Below are 21650 nucleotides of genomic sequence, written 5' to 3' on the forward strand. Positions count from 1 at the left end.
TTTAAAAACAAAATACTGAACGTTCTTATTAATGTTGCTGCCCTTGTGAGTTGTAAATGGTGTTAGCTGAGCCATTGGCTGAACAAAGCTGCCTCTCAGGCCCTGCTGGGCTGCAAGGCTGGTGCTGATCTGCAGCCTGGTTGCCAACAGTTGCATGTTGTCACTGCTGACGTCACCGCTTTATCTGTTTCTTTCTCATTTGTCTTGAAAAGGAACCTGGCTCTGATGTCTGAAGGTGTCTTTTGTCTCCTAAAACACTTGAGTGCAACAAGAAACCAGAGATCTGGCGTGGCTTTTTTACAGGTTGGACCAATCCAGCTGCGATGGGACGAGCGATAACCACGACTCGGTTAGGAGGAGTATTGCTCTTCAACCCAGCCTGGTTTTGTCTTGCTGTCTGAAGCATAGATTTTAAGATTTCTGAAGGACTTGCCAGCTGGGTTATGATAAATTTGTATTCCCTTGTACATGAAAAATAATATTTATACGAGTTACTAAATTCCACCTCTAGATCTGTGTAGCCTGTTGGTGCTCGGGCTGTTCTGTTTCGGAGCTGAGCTTTGCAGGTTCAGGATCTGGGATGGATCCTGGTGCCTATTAGAGCTTGTCTTAGGGCTGTGTAAGATAAAGCCTTGTGCGTTGGTGTAACTCAGCTGTACGATTTCCTTGCAGCGTCTCAGTCCTTTTGCCAGTATCTTCCATTTCAGCCTGGAAGCCCGCTGTCACCTCAGGTGTACGGGCGTCACTGCTGCTAACCTGGGAGGTCACCGAGCAGTCGCTGGAGAGATGGAAATAGAAACAAATTGTGCTAAAGTCACGTAAAGAGGCCAGAATCGGTGCAGAGACCTGTGTCTGAGACAGCACCTCGCCTGTGAGACTTCTCTCGTGGGGTAGACACGGATGCTTGCTGCAAGGCAGGCAAACTCCCCTCCCTGCCTGTGGTGGCCACGGGACTGAGTTTAATCCCTCGCGAGGGACCCGGCGGACCCTTGCACCCCGGTGCTGCAAGACGCCCCCATCGCTTTCCTCCTGCGGTGGCCTGGTGCTGGGGCGGGAGGCGGTTTTGTCCCGGGTCGGGTGTCCGCGACACCGGCCCTGAGCCCCGCAAACCCCCCGGGGGAGGTGCGGAGCGGGGGGGGGGGCGCCGGCCGCGGCCCTGCGCTGCGGCCGCCAGGGGGCGGGCGGTACTGGGCCGGGGAGCGGGGAGGGGACGGGAGCGGCGGGGGGACCGGAGCGAGGGGGGGCGACCGGAGGGGTGGGCGAGGGCTCGGCGGGGACCCCTGTCCCGCACCGGAGCGCTGCCTGCCATGGCTTCACTCCCGAAAGGTGGGGAACTGCGTGCCCGCAACCCCTGCCAGGGCGCTTTCCTGTAAAAGCTGTGTTTCTGTAGGGCAAGAGGAGGGCCTGGGGGTTCCCCCTCTTTTTTTTGGGGGGTGTGGGGTGTGGGGGGAGAAACGAACCATGAAAGTGCAGCCAAGCAGCGGCCATGGATGTCAGCTTCCACAGGCGGTGAGCCAGGAGGACACCGTGAAGTGGGGGTTGACTCGGCAGCATGCTGCAATTGCATCAGGTGAGGGGCAAAATAATAAGGGTGGCCTAATTGATGTAGCGTGTCCAAACAAAAGCCTCCCCCTGTGCTTGAAAAGGTGGAATTTAATAACTTTCCATGCTCCATATAAGAATCCCGTAGAAAAACACGGCCCAGTTCCTGTGGTTCTCCCCAGCTCTCTCCCGCAGGCTAGGAAATGGCTCTGTGTACTGTTTGCTTTGTATGTTTTCCCTTTATTTCCCCAGCACGGCTGCAGTAAGGGACTCATTTCCAAGGATAGGCGCACAGTGAGTCATCTCTTGGCAAGGAAAATAAGTCCCGAAGACTCGGTGGTGATCCTGGCTGGACGGATCTGCTGGTAGCTCTGTTCTCAAAGGGCAGATCAACACCCTCTCGCCATCTCAGGAAGGTAGAGCGAAGCAGACGTCTGAGGCTGATCCTTGGTCGTTGAGAGGACTATAACCAGCCTCTGCGATGATTTTTGTTGAAATTCAACCAATATGTTGAAAAAGCTGCCTCTCCTACCCCCTCCCCAGCCCTTTGATCTTAACATTAAATCTTGGCGACGTTTAGTGGTGATTAGGAAAGTAAATATCGTCCCTTCCTGGAGGGAGGGCAGAAGTTTGTTCTGCTCAAGCATTGTGCGTTGCAGGGGTTAAGTTACATTTTGCTTTGGGGAGGAAAAGAAAATCTCTCAAAGTAATTAACTTAAGATGCTGATGCTAATGAATGGGCGTTCAAAGCTGGGACTGGTGGGGGTTTGATGGGAATCCCCTGTTGAATCAATGACATTAGGGCCTTAGGACTGATTCTGCAATTATTAGGCTGAAATGATGTTGAACATGAAGTTAATCCTGTTATCTCGCAAATATTGAGCAAACTGCTTGCTCTGGATAACTCTATAATGGGATTATACTAGTCAGTCTGGCACCCTCGACACTCCCTGTCTCAGGGCTTTTTCTTATTCTTCTGTTCAGGATAAAGTGTTGATCAGTCTTCCTAGAGTTAATTTTGGGAGGTGGTGTCTGGGGCACCCTCTTCCAGTGGTGCTGGATTTTTTTGAAAAATGAGTTTGATAATGAGCACCCTCTTGCCATTCACTCCTCCGCAGCAAAGATCCCTTGAGCCCATCCCTAAATAAATGTTTAGGAAAAGAACTGAAGAACAAGGACAAGTATAAAAGGAGACTTCCCTTCGTCATGCCTTCCTGGCATCCAGAATCTGCAGTTTAGTGAGTTCCTGTGCCGGAGACCGTTCCCGGGCCATCATATTTCCAGAGTATAATCAGTTCTGGTTTGAAAGCATAATTTTGCATCCGTGATGGCCTGTAGCAATTGTTCTAAACAAAAGTAACTGGCGGGGTTTTTAAAAGGATTGTCTTGAGTTTATTTTCAAGCAGTCTGATAAATTGCAAGGTAATCAATGTCAGGAAAACACAGGAACCAAAAACGATCATGTAGGGAGGAGAGAGAAAAGCCCTAATGCATATTTGGTCACTTGCTGGTGTTCATTATAGACGTGATTGCTTTCCTGTTGGGCCCTCAGACCTCCAGGTTTTAGTGGCCTGACTTTTATGCGGGGTTTGTCATGAGCTGGAACATCGGCATTGTCGCTGCCAGGTCAGGTTATGTCCTTGGTTGCAGCAGGGCAAAACCTAGTGACTTACTGTTCTGCAGTTACGGACAGAAATCAGACTACCGCGTATCGTGCGAGAGGTAAAGACCTACACCCTGGTGAGAATTAGAATTTGAGTTTCAAAGTCAGGGAAAACATTTTTTTTTCTCTACTCTGTAGCCAGAGGCTCAATTAACAATGAAACCGGCATCTTTCTTTCAGCATCACTGGAGTAAAGAAGTGATTTCTACAACACCCACTAAATGAGCAGATGTTTTTGTGCCAAACCAGAAATTTCCATAAATATGGGAAAATTCCATTAAACGGTCAGTCAGCTTTTAGTTTCCAAGCTTTGATTTTTATTTTTTTTTAAGGCTGATCTGAATCTTTGTAAGAACTGCAGATTTTTTGGTGAAGTTTTATTCTTTTCTACTCCCTCAACGAAGGTGAGAATTGCTTTGGAAGCTCCGAGGAGCTCCCTTACAGCAGAAATGGGCTTCAGCGTTGCTAATGACTCATGTGTCTGGGCTGCCGCAAAGAAGGCCGGGAGAGGACGTGAGCTGGTGTAGCCAAGGGGCCACCTAGGATTTTGGACCAGCTGGAGTTTCAGTTTAAGTGCCCAGGGGCCAGATAGCCCTGCTGTTGATAATGTAATGGATTTAGATGGCGTCGTCGTAGCCTGTAATTTCAGGGACCTTGGGGGAAGCCCTGGGATGGCATTCTTACAGCAAGGGAGCTAGCGCCTTCTGCAAGCTTGTTGAGATGGGAATCAGCACAAGAACAAACTCCCTATTTCAAACCAAAAGCGCATGGAGAAATGGTTTAATATTTATGTTTACACACCCTAAATTTTGTGCACCAATTCAAATGCTCGCTCTAATGTATCCTTGCTATAACTACTGCTTGAAGAATATGCTTACTGGAGCCACGGTTTTCAACTTTTCATTTGTGCGCCTTTGAACAGTGTTTGATAGAAGGCGCACACCCCTGTGAAGTTAATCCAAATGTGCCTGCTTTTCCCAGTGGCTTCTCTTTGGACTCCTTCAAGATAGTTCTTGCTCATTCTTCCTGCAAGCTGAAAACCCTTGAACTTGAGTTATGGTGCTGCTCAGTCTTGCGTGCTCTGGATCTTGAGGTGGGAACTCTGGTGGATGCCATGGTGGGGAGTTTGTACTGATACTTGCCTGTAAGATCTTCCTCCCTAATCAGCAGCGTTGACCTCTTTGAGCATTGGGAAGTGTGCGTTGTAACCTCATGGAGCCATGGGATGTAGCATGGAACTCCGTGGCTGCCTAATCTCCGCCACGTGATTCTTTGATCCGAGCCCCTATCTCAAGGTGTTTAACAGAGGCGTGAGGCTTACACAGGCTGCCATGGGAGGAACAAGGTGAATCGTGCTGCTCTGTCTAGCCCACTGACTTGGGGGCTATCTGCATTGCACGTGAAGGTAGAACTACAGCTCACATAAGCCTTCCTGGGTTGGCTGTAAGCTTCTTAGCTTAGTACTTGAAATAGTAGCGTGCTAGAACTCTTGTGCTGCAAAATTTGCCTGAGAAGGTAAGTAAATATTTGAGTAGCTCACCCTTGCAGAGCTCAGGGCTGTTGGCATTTCAGCTGTCTGCTTCGAAGCCAGTCCCTAACGGACTGCAGTGGTCATGCTGGGCTACAGTCAAACCTCTTACTGGCAGAAACAGTCCTGTTTCAATTTAACCGTATTTCCTCTCGGCAGCGGTGCCTGCAACAATGCTCAGAGGCTGTCTGCAGCCCCGTGTTCAACTGTGCCAGGCGTGAGTAGACAGGAGTGTTACTTGATAGTCTCGGAAGGGGTTTTCAGCCGCTGTTTTGCTATAGAATAGAATTCTATCTAGTATGATGCTACTTGCTCCTAAACAAGGTCACTGCTGGTGCTCTACAAATGCAGGAGCGAGAGGATTAGGTGAGATTATGTGAAATGAGGATTTCTGGGAACGTGTGAAGGGTCACATCTACAAGAGGGGGAACAACTGTGGGAGAAAAAGCTTCGTACGAGGTTACGATTAGCTGTACCTCCTGAACTGTTGGTGTTATCTCATCTCTTGACATTTCCTTTAATTATATGAAATGGCCTTGACACTGTAAACAATTGCCATGGCATTGTCCCTGCAGCTTGTGTGAGTCAATGTGATGCATAAACAGCGTTTGGTTTGGGGGACCCGGTCTGTGTATGTCTTGGGACGTAAGCTACCTGTTTGCAATTGTCACGTCTGCTTTTTGTGCCATATTCTGGGATGGCGCTTAGCGCTGGTGTCTGTCACCGTCATCTTTTCACAGGAGCTCTTGGGGCTGGCAGAAGACACAGGAGCATCAGGGCAGGGACTGAGGTTTCAAGAGGAACCTAAGGGGGTTAGACAGGGAGCTCATGTTTTGCTTTCAGCTCCTTTGGGCCTCCATAATTCTCCCCCAGTGAACCAGTTCAAAAGGCGTAAGGAAGGGGATGATTCACAACAAACACAAAACCAAGCATTGCTTTAATCATGCTAGCAGCAATCTTTTACTCGGCACGTTTCAATCTTAAGCCTCGCTGCTGCTTGGAGATACCGTGGTGGTTGAGCAATAGTAAATATTTGGAGACTTGAGGTTGAGGTTCGCTCACTGTCTTGCTGGTGGCTCTTGTCTGGGTGTGACCCGTGGTCTGGATGTGCCACCGTTTAGGGTGGTCCACGGTAGATCTGTGAAATATATTTGGCTAGATGAACTTCCTAAGCATTATCTTGTTCCTTAAATAGAGAATAAAGCTTGTATCAACATGAATCACAAAGTTGATAAACTGGAATGGTTCCTCTTGGAGCTGTCTTCTCGTATTGGGCAAATATTTATCCACATTGTTTCAAAAGGCATATTTGTGCAATAGATGGAGGTCAAACCTGTAATTACCTGTTAGGTTCACTCTAGTAGAAATGCCTTGTAAAAACATCGTACGCTTGAAAGGAAGCTTTTAAACCTGATGTTTGTGCGTGAATCTAAAGTCGTGGTTAAAAATTTGACATTTTATGAGTTTTCAGTTACATGGGTGCAAAAACTATTTTTCTTGCCAAATTTAAGTGCCTTAAGCCAAATCTATCTGCCGTTCCTTTTAATTTCTAAACTGTGGCAGGGAATTTGGGTTTCTCATCCAAATATATCTGCTTGAGATGATCAGAAGCTGAGATTGCGTGCCAAACTTGCCTTGCATTTTAATAAGGAGTTTCTAGCCTAGTCAATAATTAAAGCAGAGCAGGTGCGGTGGGGAAGTTGGGTGTTCCCCAAAAGCTAAACCAAGGCGCTTTTGTAAGTCTCCCTGGGCAGAGCCAAGCGAGTGAAGGATGGTAGGATGCCCTGGCACTGGCTGGCTTTGTGCAGTAATTTGGAAAAAATGTAACTGAAGAGCTGTAGGTGTTGAAGGATAATTTGCCTTATTGGTGTGGCGAGCCTGCAATGAGCCCTTTGGGGTGGCCGAGGAAATACTAAAATGTTTTGCTGCAGTTTCATCTTCGGATATGAAGAGCCGCGTGGACTTGCTGAGATTTTTGTGAAATGTTAAAAAGAGGAAACAAGACTTTTACAGAGAAATCTTGCTGCCTTTCTTTTCAGCTAGCACGTGGGCAGAGGGGCTTTCTGCTCAAGACATAGTTTGTCGTCTTGAAGGGTTAGAGGTAGGAAGAGAAATTTGGGATCGTGAGTCTTTTAATGAATCAGAGCAGGGATACTAGCCTGTGGACCTTGACCTATACATTGCAGACTAGCTTCTAGAGTTAAATATAGTGCTACCTCTGAGGTTTAATTTCAATTTAATCTTATTTTAGAGGTTTAATATTTACTGCTATTCTTGCTGTTCGTTTGCAATCTCCAGTGTAGTGCTTAACAGAGCTTGTCCCATCAGTTTTATAGGTGGCATAGATGGACTTACCTCTTTGCCAAAGGACTCGGTTATTTTGGATAATATCTGTATAAAGCTGTAAAATCTTAGGTTTGTCCAGTAAGGTAGTGAACACAGACAGAGGATGTGACTGTCTAGCACGTCTGTACTGCAGCCGCTCGCTTAGGAAGAGCACTGTATACTTGTGCTGTGCCAGTCCTAAAAGCACATGCCAGATAGTGGTTTGAAAGGAGAGGGATATAATTTTGATTTGTGCTGAAGCTCTGTTAGTGTTGTCATTCTTTATCTCCAGTGTTTTGCAATGGGAAGCCTTGGGTGACGTTAGTTTATAGGTTCTTCTCTGAGTATCTTAGTTTTTGCTGAGGGAGAGGGTTAAATAAGAGTTAAGCTAAATGCCATGCCTGTTTCTTCTCTAAACAATGGAATAATTAATGCAATTTTCTTCTCCATGTTTTTGCTTAATGTGTTCCTAATAATATAGCTGGAAGTGGCAGATGGGTATCCTGCCTCCGAGTGCTTCACTGTTGGGAATATGCTGATGCTTTGCTGATGCGTGATGCTTTGCTGGAATGTGTCCTATATCTGTGCTTCCTTTGGCTTCTGACCAGTGTTTCTCTTAACGCTGCTTCAAGGTGCTCCAAAAAAGTAGTTTGTCAGCTTTGGAGGTTCCCTTGCTTCAAGATGGCATAGCCATGAATCACCGCGGTGATCAAGTTAGCCAAGATGTGACTGAATCTTTAATTTTGTCAGGGTTACATTCCTTAGCATTCCCTCACTAGTAAACAAGAAAATATTTAGCATATGTTGTAATTATAGTGAATGGTGAGGAGGCATTGGAGATGATACGTTTTCAGTACTGGCTGAAATGTGCTCTCATTGAAAGTTACACTTCCTCCGCTGGAAAACAGGACTGGGGGATATTTTGGCCTTAAGCTCCTCTTGGCCCCAAGACCTACTACGCAATTTTATTTAGCCCAGTCCTTGTGACAATTAAGCGATTCCTTGTGTTCCAGCCACCCGCTGCGATCACGAGGCTTTCCAGGAGCATGTCCTCAGCTTTATTTTCCCTTCCTAAATGTGAGGCTGAACGTGCTGTCAGTCAGCTCGTTGGCAGAGCAATGCTCTTCCTCCAGCTGTGCTCCATCCTGGTCAACATCTGGGCTGCTGTAGGGACATGGGTTGCTCACCTTCCCCACCACCAGCACATAGGTGGTGGCACCAAGACAGTCCCTGGTGTGCTAGACCCGTTGCTCTTTGCTTTCTGAGACTGAGCAGCTACTATCGCCGTGCTGACTAATTAGTGGGGACGAGGGGACTGGAATGCTCTGGGAAATAGGAGTTTCCCTCTTGGAAATGTCGCAGGAAGCATGGAGGAAATCATGTGGTTTAGGAGCGGTTACCTCACTTTTCTGGCTCATCTGAACCAGCGCCCTTTCATCAAAGTATACAGAACCTAAACAATGCGATGCCAGCTGGCTTATAAATAAACCATTTTCCATTTCCACACCGGGTATCGGGCTGACTTTTAATACTGTGTGAGGAGAAAGGAAGAACGTCACGTTGTGTTGGCTTGTGACCTTTCAGATTGACTGCCTGGCTTCCTACCCACTTGCTTCCCCTTGGTCTGCTGTCGTAGTTAATAACTCTTCCACATGCTCCATTTCGGAGCACAGCCCAGAAATGGTTATCTCTGTAGGTAGCCGGAGTTGTTATGTATATATAATATTTTTTTTCATATCCTCCGTGTTCTGCCAAAGCTGCTGAGGATTGTTAGCAAGCAGATTGTGGTGAAATGCATCCAGAGTCGTGGTGCTGCCGCTCTTTCTTCTCCCTGCCAATCCTCCTGGTAAAATGGTGCCATGGGCCTGTGTTAGTATTTCAGGTGGGTGCATCTCCAGCAAGGAAGGAGCCTTAAACATCCTGTAGCTACTGTTGACTCTTGCTGATGGGCTCTAAAGGAAAACGCCCAGTATCACTGGTTTTAAATAGACAGCTCCGTCTGCATGGATGGGCTCATCCAGGAGTTCTTTTTAATGTTCCTGTGGCTGAATCATGGAACGTAAATGTCTGAGTCACTGCAGATGAATGCGGTGTTTCACGTTGGTGTGAATTGAAATGTGAACAACAGTGTCTTTATTAGAGGAGCTAATATTTGTGCTCATTATGGGTTTCATTAGATTTTAAAGTGAAACAATCTAGAAGAGGTCCTTTTACGATGTATATAAACAGACCATTAACATTTGAATGCTGGGTTTTTAATAGGATGCTGGTCTGGATGGAGAGGAAATGAAACTTCAGAGGAAAGCGATGCACCCCGCTTCTTGGGCATTTACTGCCCATAACCGGTCGTCTTATTTTGTTTTACCCATCTGATTCTCCTGAAATCCTGTAAAGTTTTCATGTAACTGGGATTTCTTGGTTACGACATTTTTAGAAGAAAATATTGAAGGCACTATCAGCCGTATTTCTTTTTGCTTTCCTGTGGAAAGCTCTTTGCTATTCCGAGCTTTTCCTTCTCATAAAGGTCACCTGTCCCTGAGGAGTAAAAGCTTTACTCTGGTTTCTTCTGGTTGCTGTTATGTCAGATGGCCCTTCTGCATTATTATGGGAATTTTGGACATTTGTTACTTGTCCTTCCTTGAAATGTGAATTTTCCTTTATCCTAGATTTGCGGTTGGATGTGGGCTGAGGTTTTATCTCCTTACTGCTGTTGGCAGCAACCTTACTAGAGGGGGTGCTAAACCCCAGGCGTCGGTGCTCTGCTCTTCATGTGCTGGTGGCAGGGAACTTGGGCAGATTGCCTTGTCCCGTATTTTTCCCCAGCTGTGAAACAAAGGATTACTTAGGAGCACAGTAAGTATGGCTGCTCTCACGCTTTGTTCTTGGGCTAGAGTTGAGACAAGAACATTTTTTTACGTTGTGTCTACTGCTGCAGAATTTGCACCTTTCTTTCCAGAGCTGGCAGCGAAGGATGAACTGGCAGGTTATTCTGGCCAGGAGTCCACCTTGAAAATAATGATGTTGGTGTTACTTTTGGTTTGGATTTCTGCTGTTCTCTGCATTTTGTGATCCCTCTTCTGGTGGGGTTTTTGCTCGTTCTACCCCAAAGAGGAGAGAGTTGCAGCTGAATACTGCTAAGGGATGTTTGAGGTTGCAATTGGAAATGCAGATTTGTATCTCTTTGCTCCTTGAGCACCACAGCCCTGGGTTTCGGAAGCAAATAATGCTTCTGGTACAAACTTCATTACAAGTGCCTTTGCCAAATAGTCATGTTATTCTCTTTGTGATGGTTTGTAAGGCCTGATCAACGATACAGAGATGTGAAAGTGCTTTATTGCACGATTGTCTCTTCACAGCCTGGTGAGTTACTGTGCAGCAGCAGGGCCTGAGTAACTGTCGCGCGTGCTCTTGGACTGCAGCCGCTGTGAATTCAAATGCATTAGTTTAAATCTCTTCCATTGAAATTTAAGCTAATGTTTCATGTTTTACTAATGTAGAATTAAAGGGTCAGGCATATGATTGTGCTGCTGTGCTTTAACAACCTACCATGTGTTATCTGTTCTGCAGCAGAGCTTTGTGCACTCTTAATTCACAGCAAATGCAACATGAAATGCAGTGGCTTTAATCTCCTTGGAAGTCAGGCAAGTCTAGATGCAGTGTTTAGCATTCTGTAGCGTTCCCAGATGCAGGGAGATTTTTTCCAGACCTCCTTCCAAGCTGGACAGCTGATTTACAGACTTGGAGAAGTCTTCCAGCCTCTATCTCTGAACTTTGTGGGTCTTTGCCAGATGGCAGCGTATTTAAATGGCTTTAAAATGGCTTTTTCTTGTTTCAAAGCAAAGAGTCTTAAATGAGGTGGAGCATGCCTGTGAATCAGTATGTTAATTGCCCACAATGAAAATCAAAAGTACTTGGAAGACTGACTGCTGTGGCTGATCAGACAGAAACGCAGGCTCCTCTTCCGAGCACAGAGATGTCTGGTGGTGGGAGGCTGAGAAGAGCAACGCTTTCAGGAACGTCCATATGTTCTGCGCGAGGGAGGAGAGTGCTATTTGCTCCTCCGCCTCCACGTGGCTGCTGATCCCTTGCTCCTCCACCTGCTCCTGCTGCCGTGCTCTTGCTGTCCGTGGGGATGGTGGTCATCTCAGCAGGCAGGGGTTAAGGACAAGCGGGGTGCTGGTGCAGGCGGAGAAGGTGCAGAGTGTCCTGCTTCCTCCCGTGTTTTTACGGCCGTGCTTTGGAAGAGAGGAATGGATTTGCAGGTTGACCGATGGCATGTCTAGTGTGTTAGTGAAGGAACCAAGAGCATCAACATCTTCCAGGTGTGTTTGTAGCTTAGGTGGAGTTTTATTAGATTTCAAATGTACCCCCTTCCCTCTTCTGGGGTGTGTTGGCTGCAAAACTGCCTCCCACTGCGGCGGTGAACGGTGATCTCCGCCGCTGTGAAGCAGGCGTTCGCTTTGGGTGTCTGTTCTGACTAATCTGCAGCATTGATTGTTCCCAGCTGCACCAGCCCAAATTGACAATCTTGGATTTTGTTGTTTCCCAGAATAGAAGATTTTTTACTATTGGGACTGCTGCAGTAGTGAGCTTGTCCTGAACTCTTCCTGGCTGCCTGAGTAATATTCAGCGATGCTGAAGTAATGCGGCTGGTGGCCTGACAAGGACAGGGACCTTGAGGGCTGTGGCAGATCTCAGTGTGTTTAAAACGGCTTTTTCCTACCGCCCTTCCTACAGTGGGGCGAACAAACCTGGATGTGTCAGATGGGTTCGAGTTCCTGATTAGTCACTGGTACGATGCTGCAGCAAATTCCTGTATGTTTTTGAAAATTGCTTTATCTTTTTCCCTGAGTTAAGATTAAGCTTCTGGATGTTTAAAGGTTTTCCTGCTCCTCTGCAGTGTGGTGTACAGGGGTTGGAAATGATCTGTAGGTTCACTGAAGTCCTAACAGAAATTTTGATGAAAAATTAAAGTATCCAAGTGGACATATTTAAACTCTGGAGATCTTTCTTATTGTGATGCAGATGTTGAGGGGGATATTGTTACCTTAACAATGAAGATGTGGTACACAAAATAAAAAATAAACTCTTACTTTCCTTGTTAAATTTAAATTTTCCTTTGTTAAATTTAAATTAAATGAGAAGACACGCTCCCTGCTCCTCCTTTCTTCCTGGTAACTTCAGTAGAGAGAGGAATTGTTATGAAATTGTATTTTTATTATACGTCTGGCTAGATGCATATCGGCTCAGGCACTCTTTTTGAAATTCCCTTTATTCTCAGGATAGTGCAGCTCCTACAGTTAGAGCACCACGCTTTCTCATTCATCACCGCCTTAGTTTATATTTTGCAGGCTCAGGTACGCTATTACCTCCTTGATCCCGTTTGGGAGGTGAAACCACTCCGTGCATTGGCGCGCGTGGTTTCTCCAAGCCCTTCCTTGAGCAAAACACCCTGGTCTCCCTCTCTCCTCGCTCCCAGCTTTTCTCTCTTCTCCCTAAACTTGATGCGAGGAAGGAGCGAGGGGTGTTGATGATTTGGATTATGCAGCTAAGTGGCTGGAGCGTGGCTGGCTGTCTCCTCCCCTTCCTGAGCTTCGGCCCTAGCCAGCTCGGCTCTGGAATGACAGGCATTCCTGCGTGAAGGGAGCTGGCACGGACGCCTATTTATGAGAATCAAGTGCCCTGCCATGGGGTACGGGGAGAACAGGACCTGCGCTGCACCGTCGGACACCCGTGCCGTTGCCTGAGGGTTGGCAGCCGCCTCGCTTGCCAGGCTCTCTCCCAGTCCGAAGCGTGGATTTATCAGTTTAAAGGACTAAAGTGCTCTCCCAGGATAGACTTTTTTTTTTCCTCTCTCCCCCTCCCGCCTCGTCCCGGAGAGCTGCTTAGAAAAGAATCTAATGGGGCAGCCGCACTTCTCGAGACCGGTAAATCCAGCTGCTTTTGGTGAGTAATGGAGGGCAAGGGAGACGGAGGAAACTTTGGGGCTGCGGCAGGGCAGGATTGCAGGTGAAACGGAGGAGTCGGAGGAGTGGAATGCGGGGCTTGTGTAACCTGCGCCCGGCTTGGGAGCTGGGAAGAGAAACCAGAGAAATAACTCCATTTCCTTCCTTTCTCTTACTCATGTCACATGCAATTGCTGTGCAACATGTTCTGCTGATCTTTGGACAGACTCCGAGCTGCCGTTTTTAGGGATAGCCTCTGTCTTGCGGGGCCAGGTTGAGGGACATTGGCTTCACAAAGCGCTTGGACAGCGGTAAAATTCACCTGAATGGGCAGGAGCCAGCCCCGATAGTCTGCCGGGATCAAAGCTGCCCAGAATTGCCTCCTTGGGTGTGATAACACCCAGCTTTTTGGGGCAGCTGTAGTAGTTCTGGGGGGAGAAGGGGCTCGGCGGTCATCTTCCCGCTTGTTTTCTCTCTCTATTCTGCGAGGTGTCTGAGTAACTGGCAGGCTGTAGCAAATACAACCTTGCTTTAAGTCCTGGAGGTAGCACTGCTTCCAGAACACTGCGTGTAGGTCAGTTATTTCCAGGTCTCTGTCTTAGGTGCTGTTCCCAGCGCTGGGACTGCGACGCGCTGACTATAAGAGGAGACTTTACGCATCGTGCCCTTCCCTTTTATCTCATACCGACTCGCTGTCAGCTGTCTGGGCTGCGTTGCTTACTCTCATCTGTAAAGTGGAATTATCTGATTTTTAGAGAAACACTTGACATTTGCACATGGAGAGCTCCCAGAGATACAGATTTTTTTTTTTCATTCTTTTTCACTTTTACAACTTTGAACCTACCACGTATTTTTAGGGCTCAGATTAAACCAGTGATTCTCTCTTCCCCACCCCCAGTTCAATCCAGCTAGTCTTGTTCAAGAGCTGCTAAAAATAAGTGGTATTGAGAGAGTGGAAGGGAGAAGTAAAACTTCAGTCTTCTTCGCACTGTCGATGGAGATTAACAGCATCTTCTCCTTGGTCTTATGCGCTGTTAGAAGCCGACCTGTTCTGTCTTGGGCTCTTTCTCTCATCAAGCACCAGAGACGGTGGTAATTTTCAAGGGAGTGGGCTCACTTGGTGTAATGACGTTGTCCTTTGCCGGAGACTGGGGGCCAGCAGACCTGGTGTTTCCGCAAATGGTCATTTGCTATCTGAAGTCTTTTTTTCGTGGCACAGCTTGCGTAGTTCCTACTGAATAAATTGTGAACTTGAAAAGATGGTTCTTGCATTAACTTTGGCAGGATGCTGTTGAAAAGAACAGTGTTGTGAAGATTATGGTGATTAGAAATGTACAAAAGACAGGGAAGCCAAGGGCTGGGACTATTTGAGGCTGTTTTGTGACCACAGTCTTTTATTGCTTTAAGGTCAGGATTCACGTCTTCCCTGGACCATTCAGGAAATGCACATGAAGGTTTTAAAGCTGTTATAGGAAGCTAGAAACATTTACCTGAAGTGCTTTTTTGATACTTTAACCTTAACAGCATTTCCCTCAAAAGAGTCTTTGTTTGCTTTTTGAGTTGTAGCTGTTTGCTTGAAAGCTTTTTGGATTCTTAACTGCCTTGCCCGACACAACAAAGCTGAAGACGAGGGAGCCGAATTATTCTCTAGCCTGTACATCAACACTGTTTTGGCAACGGAAGGTTTGTTGCAGTCCCACAGCGTTAGCCAGCGAGGATCCCGCGCAGGCTCGGTGTTGCGAGGCAGTTGGTCCCGCTGTAGCCTTAGGTCCGGGCTGTACTGCAAAACACGCTTCGGAAGGTTCGGTGATGTTAGGGGTATAATGAGCAGCCACGTTCTCAGCAAAAGTTCCTGATGCACCTTTTGGGCTTGTGGTAGCAGAATTTTGGGTGCATGTGTAACTTAGGAAAATAGAGGTGATTAAGCAAAAGTGTTCAGAGTTGGTGCGTGGCATTGAAGTGCCTCATTTGTCTGAGTGCTTTTTAGCTCTCAGCTAAACGTTTATGCTGTTTTTTGCTGTAGCGTAGTCTCACTGCTGCAGTTCTGTCTGTCTGTGAGCCTCGAGGCTATGGCAGTGAGACAGAAATGCCTGGTGAGCTCCTTGTGAACAGAAACTGCTGGGATTTGTGGAAATCTTGTAGTAACTACTATGATAAGAGATGGATCAGGTTCTGGGTGAACTGGTTTGCAGATGGAAAGAATCTGGCTCAAGCTCATGATTTACACACTATGCAAGTCCTGCTACAAAGCCAAATAGTGGAGCTTTCTTGTTTCCTTTGCAAGGATTTCTCTTAATGAACATAGAATTTAACAGATCTTAACATCTCTGAAAAGGACTGGGGTAAAGAGCCTGTTGTACTTTAGGCAGTGGAGAGATCTAGCTTCTTTTGAAGCTAAAGTCTGCTCCACCAGCTCTTGGACGTCTGCGGAGGTATTTCGGGGAGGAAAGCAGCATGTTCTCAGTCTTTTCCTAACAGCTTCAGTCTGCAGTCCTGTCCTGGGGCTCACTGACTCTTCATCCTTAAAGGATTGTGCCGTTTTCTTCATGAACACTGGAAATCAGTAGTTTCCCTCCCAGGCATATAGCAATATAATATGAACTGTCGGCATCTGGGATGCAATTCTTTGATTTCTTCACAGCCTTCAGTCTTGTTTTGTTAGGGTCTGTAACTTGGATCTTGAAGTGATTTTTAGCTTATGTAATGGTGTGCCAGTTAAAAACAAAATAAACTTCTCCACAGCCATGCTGGCTTTTGATGGTGTGTGGCCTGAGTTAAAATGGTTTAAAAATTCACCAGGACTAATTCTGTAATGACCTACACTAGATGCAGCTTGGGTTTAAATTTTTTTTTTAAATTATGTGCCTCAAAGGTGCCGCTATCTCATGTACTGTTGCAGGTATCTCCCCTATGAGAGGTGGTCCTTAATGCAGGAAAGGCTTTTTGTTTATTCGTGTTGGTACCTGAAATCTCTACTGTGCCTTTTGCTGTATGAAAGGGTATTCTGGGGCTTGATCTCTGAAGATGGGGGTTAACTGTATTTGCTCACGTAATGGCTTTTCCTCCCTTAGACCACGGTATGACCATTAAACCATTACATTTATACGTTGGTATTTCCTAAAGGTCAGCTAGATAGCTGCTTGCTGTTGTGAGTGTCCCGTGTGCATGGCAATGGTGTGAATACGTGTGATATTTTTAATTGACCCCACGGATCCTGGCTCTGCTGGTTTGACCCATTGAGAGCAGTGGTAGAAGTGAAAGCTTTACCATCTTTAATAGGAATGGGTGCCCCAAGCCTGACAAAAGCTTTGGGAGCAGCCACTTGCTGACTGAGTGATGAGCTTGAAGACCAACTGCGAGTCTCCAGCTTCTTCCACTGAAATGGTTTCTCTTCTCTGGAAAAAAACGTTACAGCAGTAGCTCAACACCACCCATGTTCTTGCACAACAGTTTGCACCTAATACAAGGTACAGTGGGCTAAGAGCTTTTTTCCGCCTGCATTTTAACGGCAAGACTTGAGTGTAAATGTGTGTAGCAATCTGCAGGGGGAGGGTTTGAAAGACCAGCTGGCCAGGCCTGCTGATGGAGAATCGCATCCCTAGCTGCTTGGCACTGCTGGAGCTTTCTGCCTTCTTGTGTCTCCAGGCTGTGCCAATTTTGTGACGTTTCCCTAGACTATTTCAGTCTAAACATTTTGAGTTAACACAAATCTGCTGTTTAAACAGCTCAAATTCACCTGCTTGTTTTGATGGAACAGGATCAGGGCATGTTAAGTGTTTCAGAGAGAAGATCTGAAATGGCAGCGGGCTCTGGTAGCTGGGAGATAGCAGCCAGGGCACAACTCCCTCCCCAGACCAGCTGGGCCGCGGGGGTCTGTCCGAGGCATGGCAGGTTGAGCGCTCCAGGACATCATCTCGAGGAGAAGCACCCACGCTTGCCTGGGGCAATGTGCAGAAGTTGCAGTAGATGTTTTATTCTGGAGCTTTTCTTAACCGGGGCAGTGCGTTAGGCATGGCGTGCTGGTGTCGGGGTGGGCTCTGTGGGGCTCTCCCTGCTTCAGGGTCGCTTTTCTGAAGTGGGTACTTCGTGTAGTTCTTGCAGAAAGGTTAAACAAGGCTGTGCTTTGGCATGGGGGCACCTTAGGGACCTGCTTATTGGAAAGCTCTTGACCTTCTAATGAGGACTCCCCTGGGATCACCTGCATGACCTCATTTAACCTTATTCATAAACTTTAAATGAGTTTTCCAGCCTGGGACCGCAGTGAAGAAGGTGAGGCTGATCTCTTAGACACAGACCTGCCATGCAGGTAACCAGCCGTGGTGCTGAGCAAGGGCTGGGTCGGGCGAGGGCATCAGCTTCCTGAGGCTTCTCACCCTTCACTTGAAGTCCAGTTTGTCTCTTTTTGCCCCGTTTCTTTCCCCAAGCACTGCGCTGTGGTTCCTTAACAGTTTCCCAGTGCATGACTCGGATAAGGAGGGGTTTCTGCCTTGCATTGCAAAGCGGCTTAGGGACCCTCCTGTACCTTGTAGAGCAGAGCAAGAGGAGGCACAGAGAATCCACCTTGCCGAGGCTCCCTTCACAGTGAAGGCAGCTCGGGCAAGAAATGTCCTCTCTGCACCATTTCATGGAAATTTGAGCTGGAAATGGGTTGTGAATGGAAGGGAAGGTCCTTTTCTGAGGGAGTATGAGCCCTATCTAATGTGAACAATCACTGAACAATGAGGCTATTTGAAATACAGATCAGTAAAGCACACCTACAGCTGCTGATCCACCTGCTAATTAGCAGTAAATGTAATTCATAATTGCATCACAACAGACTGTTTTAAATGTCTATGTCCGGGTGGTAATTATGGATGATAAAAGGAAGAGTGCTGTGGAAGGGCATTACAAGCTCTCCTGTGAGCAGCCTGTGCTGCAGAACTGGACAGAATGAATCCCATTTTGTACCGGGGAGGGAAATTGCTTTCATGGCATCGGTATCACCCGGTGGGCTGTAGCGGTCTCGGGATTTTCACACTGTTTAATGTGTATCGAGTTTTATTCTACACAGAGCAAAAGGGATGGTGAAAATCATTTGGACTGTGGTTTTATGCTATGAAGGGGTACATGGTGTGCCTATCTCCCCCTCTTGCGTGGCTGTTTTTAGACACAGAACTGATTATAAACCAGCAAAACCGGGTGTTTTCATGTTGGACAAGACCTGATGCACGGCACAAGCCTACAAGCCGTTGATAGCATGGCTGATGGAGTAGCATGGCAGAGAAGCAAGAACTGAGTTATTCGATATCGATGCTGAATGTCATTGTGAAACCTGGCTTTTGTATTAACCTGCATGATTGCAATTAATAGCAGTCAGGCACCTGGTGTGAAACTCCACCCTGAGATGGTATTTGATTTGACAGCCAGACCTGGACTGCAGAAGCTGCTGAAAGAGGTTCTTCCGCCTGGACTAAAACTCGCATGTGGGCTCTCCCCCACCCTCCCTGCTTTTAGCTGCTCCCGCTTTGGGGATATCACGTGTCTCCTGCAGTTTCGGCTCATCCTTTCATGTCCACTGTTCCTCCCTAGCTGCTCGGAGGTGACCGTGGCAGGGGAATGCTTGTCGTTCTCCCTCTAATTGGAAATGGAGACATCACAGCTTGTTGAGGTCTCCGTTCATTAATCTGTGGACCTGATGGTTAAGTTTTCTTTTAATAACTTATTTTGCTTAGTGCAGCACTCTGACGCCTTGGGTGGCAGACAGCACATAAGTTACATTCCTAAGAGCAATTCAGGGAAGGGATATATACGAAGTGAGCTTGGTACGACTGCCTTCAGCGCTGTTACTGCTCCTTGGAAAGGTGAGGGAAATGCCTTTGCGTGGCACTTGGGATCCAAATTCAGTCCGCAGCTTGTGCCTGGCAAGCAGTCTTGCCTGCCTGGTGAACTTTGGGAACGCTGTATTGAACAAAGTGAATACTGCTTTTTAAAATTACATGTACAACTCCAGGGCTAATGTTCTAGTCTCTGAAGAAAGTGCCTCTAAACATCCAGACAATTCCTCTTGGGTTTCTGGGAGCTTGAAATGCCATTTTTTTTGTCCCCACTTCCACCCATCCACCCTCCCTCCCGGCAGAAAATCACAGAATAGAGCCACAGAAAATCACAGATCAGTGCTGACATCTTGTATCTTACTTTCCACCCAATTTCTCTCCTGTTATGAAGCCAGATTTTTTTTTTTTTTAAGAAGCAGCTCAGATGCTGAATTAATCTTGCTTTTTCAAATAAACGTTGGCTGGCATCAGCTTTTCACTGGTTCTGAGTGAGCTTTCTGTTAGGGGGCTGATTTAAAACAAAAAAAAAAATACAACCAACAACCAAACAGAAAAACCCCATCAACCACCACTGTATGAAATCTGGAGTCCCGCGAGTGAGAGGGGAGAAACTTGTACAGAGCTGGAAGGGTCATGCATTTTAGGTAAAGCCTGAAATGGCCACAATTAGCTTTGAAAAGCCTTTTTTTTCCTGCTGATTAGCACAGTGGCACTTCCTTGCCACTCCAGCCTCTCGGTAAACCGGAGTCCTGGACTGGCTTTCCTCTTCCTCAGTCATTTGGTTAAAGACTGCGCTCTTTGCATGTGATCTAGACCCTCCTACTGAAATACTCCCAGGTTTCCCGTGTGCCTCTAGCATGGTCTTTTTTGCTCTTCTCGTCCCTCTTATTCAGTGATCTTCCAGTTCATTTGCGCTCGGACTGAAAACCTGGGGTCTGCCTGTCCTGTGTTGCGCAGTGACAGCCTGTCCCCAGCCCAGCCGGCCTGAGGCTGCTCGTGGCCGTGGCTGGGGCTCCCCGTGCTTGATGCTTCCTGGGGTCTGGAATCTCATGCTAGGAAGCACTACAGGGTTGCAGGTAGAGCTCTATCAAACAGCTCCGTTTTTCCTGTTTGGTTTTTTCCCTGTCTTAAATCTGCTCTTCCCCATGTTGACAAGAATCTGCTTTTTTCACATCTGGGTCTGTATCCTTGGTGGATAGGCGTAGGATATAGCAGAATCGTTATTAGCTCTTTGTCCTATGTGCAAAATGGCTTTCCCCTAAAATTCCTTTCCCAATCTCTTAGCCTCAGGAGATGGGATTCTTGGCTGAACTTTCTGCGTGGCCTAGGGGGTATTGTCTTTTCTGCAGGCACGTCATACAGGCTTGTCTGAAGTTGACTAAAAGGTCTTTTGTGATCCCAGGAGGCTTGCAAACTCCAGAACATTTGACTTAGAGGCTCAAAAATAAGACGCGCAAGTGCAATTTGTAACACGGCACCTCAGCCTGCGGTATGCGGTGCTTGGCAGGACTGCATCGTAGGACTCTAGGAAGTCTCGGGGCTCTGTTCTCGATATTGCGTGTTTTCAGAGTTCTGCGACGCAGCTTGGGTGCTCCTGACTTTTCCAGTGCTGAAGTCAAGAGATTATCAGTCTGTAAATTAAGACCATGCAACAGGCCACCAGCTGGCTTCACTTAGGTTGTGTGCACTCTGATTTTTCTTTTTTTTGCAGGCATTGCTAGATTCTGCTGATTGTAAGTGTTCCCTTATGTTTCATCAAATACCCAGAAAACAGCAACATCAGGCAAGCCAGAATTGACAGTCACCAGCTTAACGTTTCGTGCTCTGGTTCTGCTTTGCAAGTTGTTTCTTTATGAGCTTTTTTGTTGCAGCAAATTGGGGGTTTTCTGCGTGTCCCTTCCCGCCTCCATGTCCTTCTTGTGTTGTTCTCCAGAGACTTCGAGTACAGTAGGTGGAGCGCAGGCCTGTATTGTGTTGCTTTCCTGTGTAGTTGTTGCTCTTGGCCAGCGTTGCTGGCCTTATTTATAGAGGGAAGAATCAGAGAGGCTAAGTTCTAGCACATACAGCTGTTGTAATGGGTCTGGTAATTTCAGTGTGTGTAGACAGTCATGAAAGTCAGCTCTGGAGTCTGGAAGGTATTTGTGTTCATGTAATTACTTGTGTCTAGCACCAGTTGCTTCCAGCTGAAGATGAGAAACTGCAGCAAAATGATTTGTGTTCCTTGGGTGAAGCTGTGACGCTGCAAATTTAAACTAATCCTTGTTTCATTAGAAAGCCTCGTATCGGTCACCCTTTGCACTGTTAACATTGGAAACCCCACTCTTGTCTCCCCAAGCTAACGCGAAACGCTGACGGGTTACGTGAAGGCATGGAGTCTTGCTACCTTCTTTGCATGAACGTGCACCACCGTTTCCCAGTGTGCAAGGGGCAGGCTGGTGGGAGATGGCAGCTGTTATCTGCAGCACAAAGGTAACTTCTTTATTCTTTTCTGTGCAGCCGAAGAGGTGGATCACCCCCCGACTGATGCCGGCATGGGGGTAGATGTTTTGGAGTCGGGTGACACCACACCTCCTACAAAGAGGAAAAGCAAGTTCTCAAGCTTTGGCAAGATCTTCAAACCCTGGAAGTGGAGGAAAAAGAAAAGCAGTGACAAATTTAAGGAGACTTCGGAAGGTAGAGTAATCGGGGTGGGTGGGAGTCCCTTCCTCCACTTGGGAAACCTACCATTAGCCATCTGGCTAGTGAGAGGGGCTTGCTGTCACAAGCCTGAGTTGCTGACACGCGTAAGAACCAAAATGTGACTTTGGCGACGGGCTGGCACCTGCAATCTCTCC

At 47.0% G+C, this 21650-nt stretch overlaps 1 protein-coding gene across 11 annotated transcripts in view; it reads left to right on the top strand.

Annotated features, from left to right (window-relative positions):
* PHACTR4 (phosphatase and actin regulator 4) overlaps positions 1-21650 on the top strand; it is a 91264-nt gene that overhangs the window by 52071 nt on the left and 17543 nt on the right. For 10 of the 11 annotated variants that reach the window (XM_075173558.1, XM_075173557.1, XM_075173559.1 and 7 more), the window contains one exon: positions 21313-21489. In XM_075173558.1, the coding sequence (XP_075029659.1) occupies positions 21313-21489 (177 nt within the window). Of the gene's footprint in view, positions 1-1603; positions 1959-21312; positions 21490-21650 lie in introns of those variants that run through there. The other variant, XM_075173566.1, reaches the window with a different exon arrangement.

This window comes from Calonectris borealis, chromosome 25, assembly GCF_964195595.1.
Source record: "Calonectris borealis chromosome 25, bCalBor7.hap1.2, whole genome shotgun sequence".
In the NCBI taxonomy this organism is placed as follows: domain Eukaryota; kingdom Metazoa; phylum Chordata; class Aves; order Procellariiformes; family Procellariidae; genus Calonectris; species Calonectris borealis.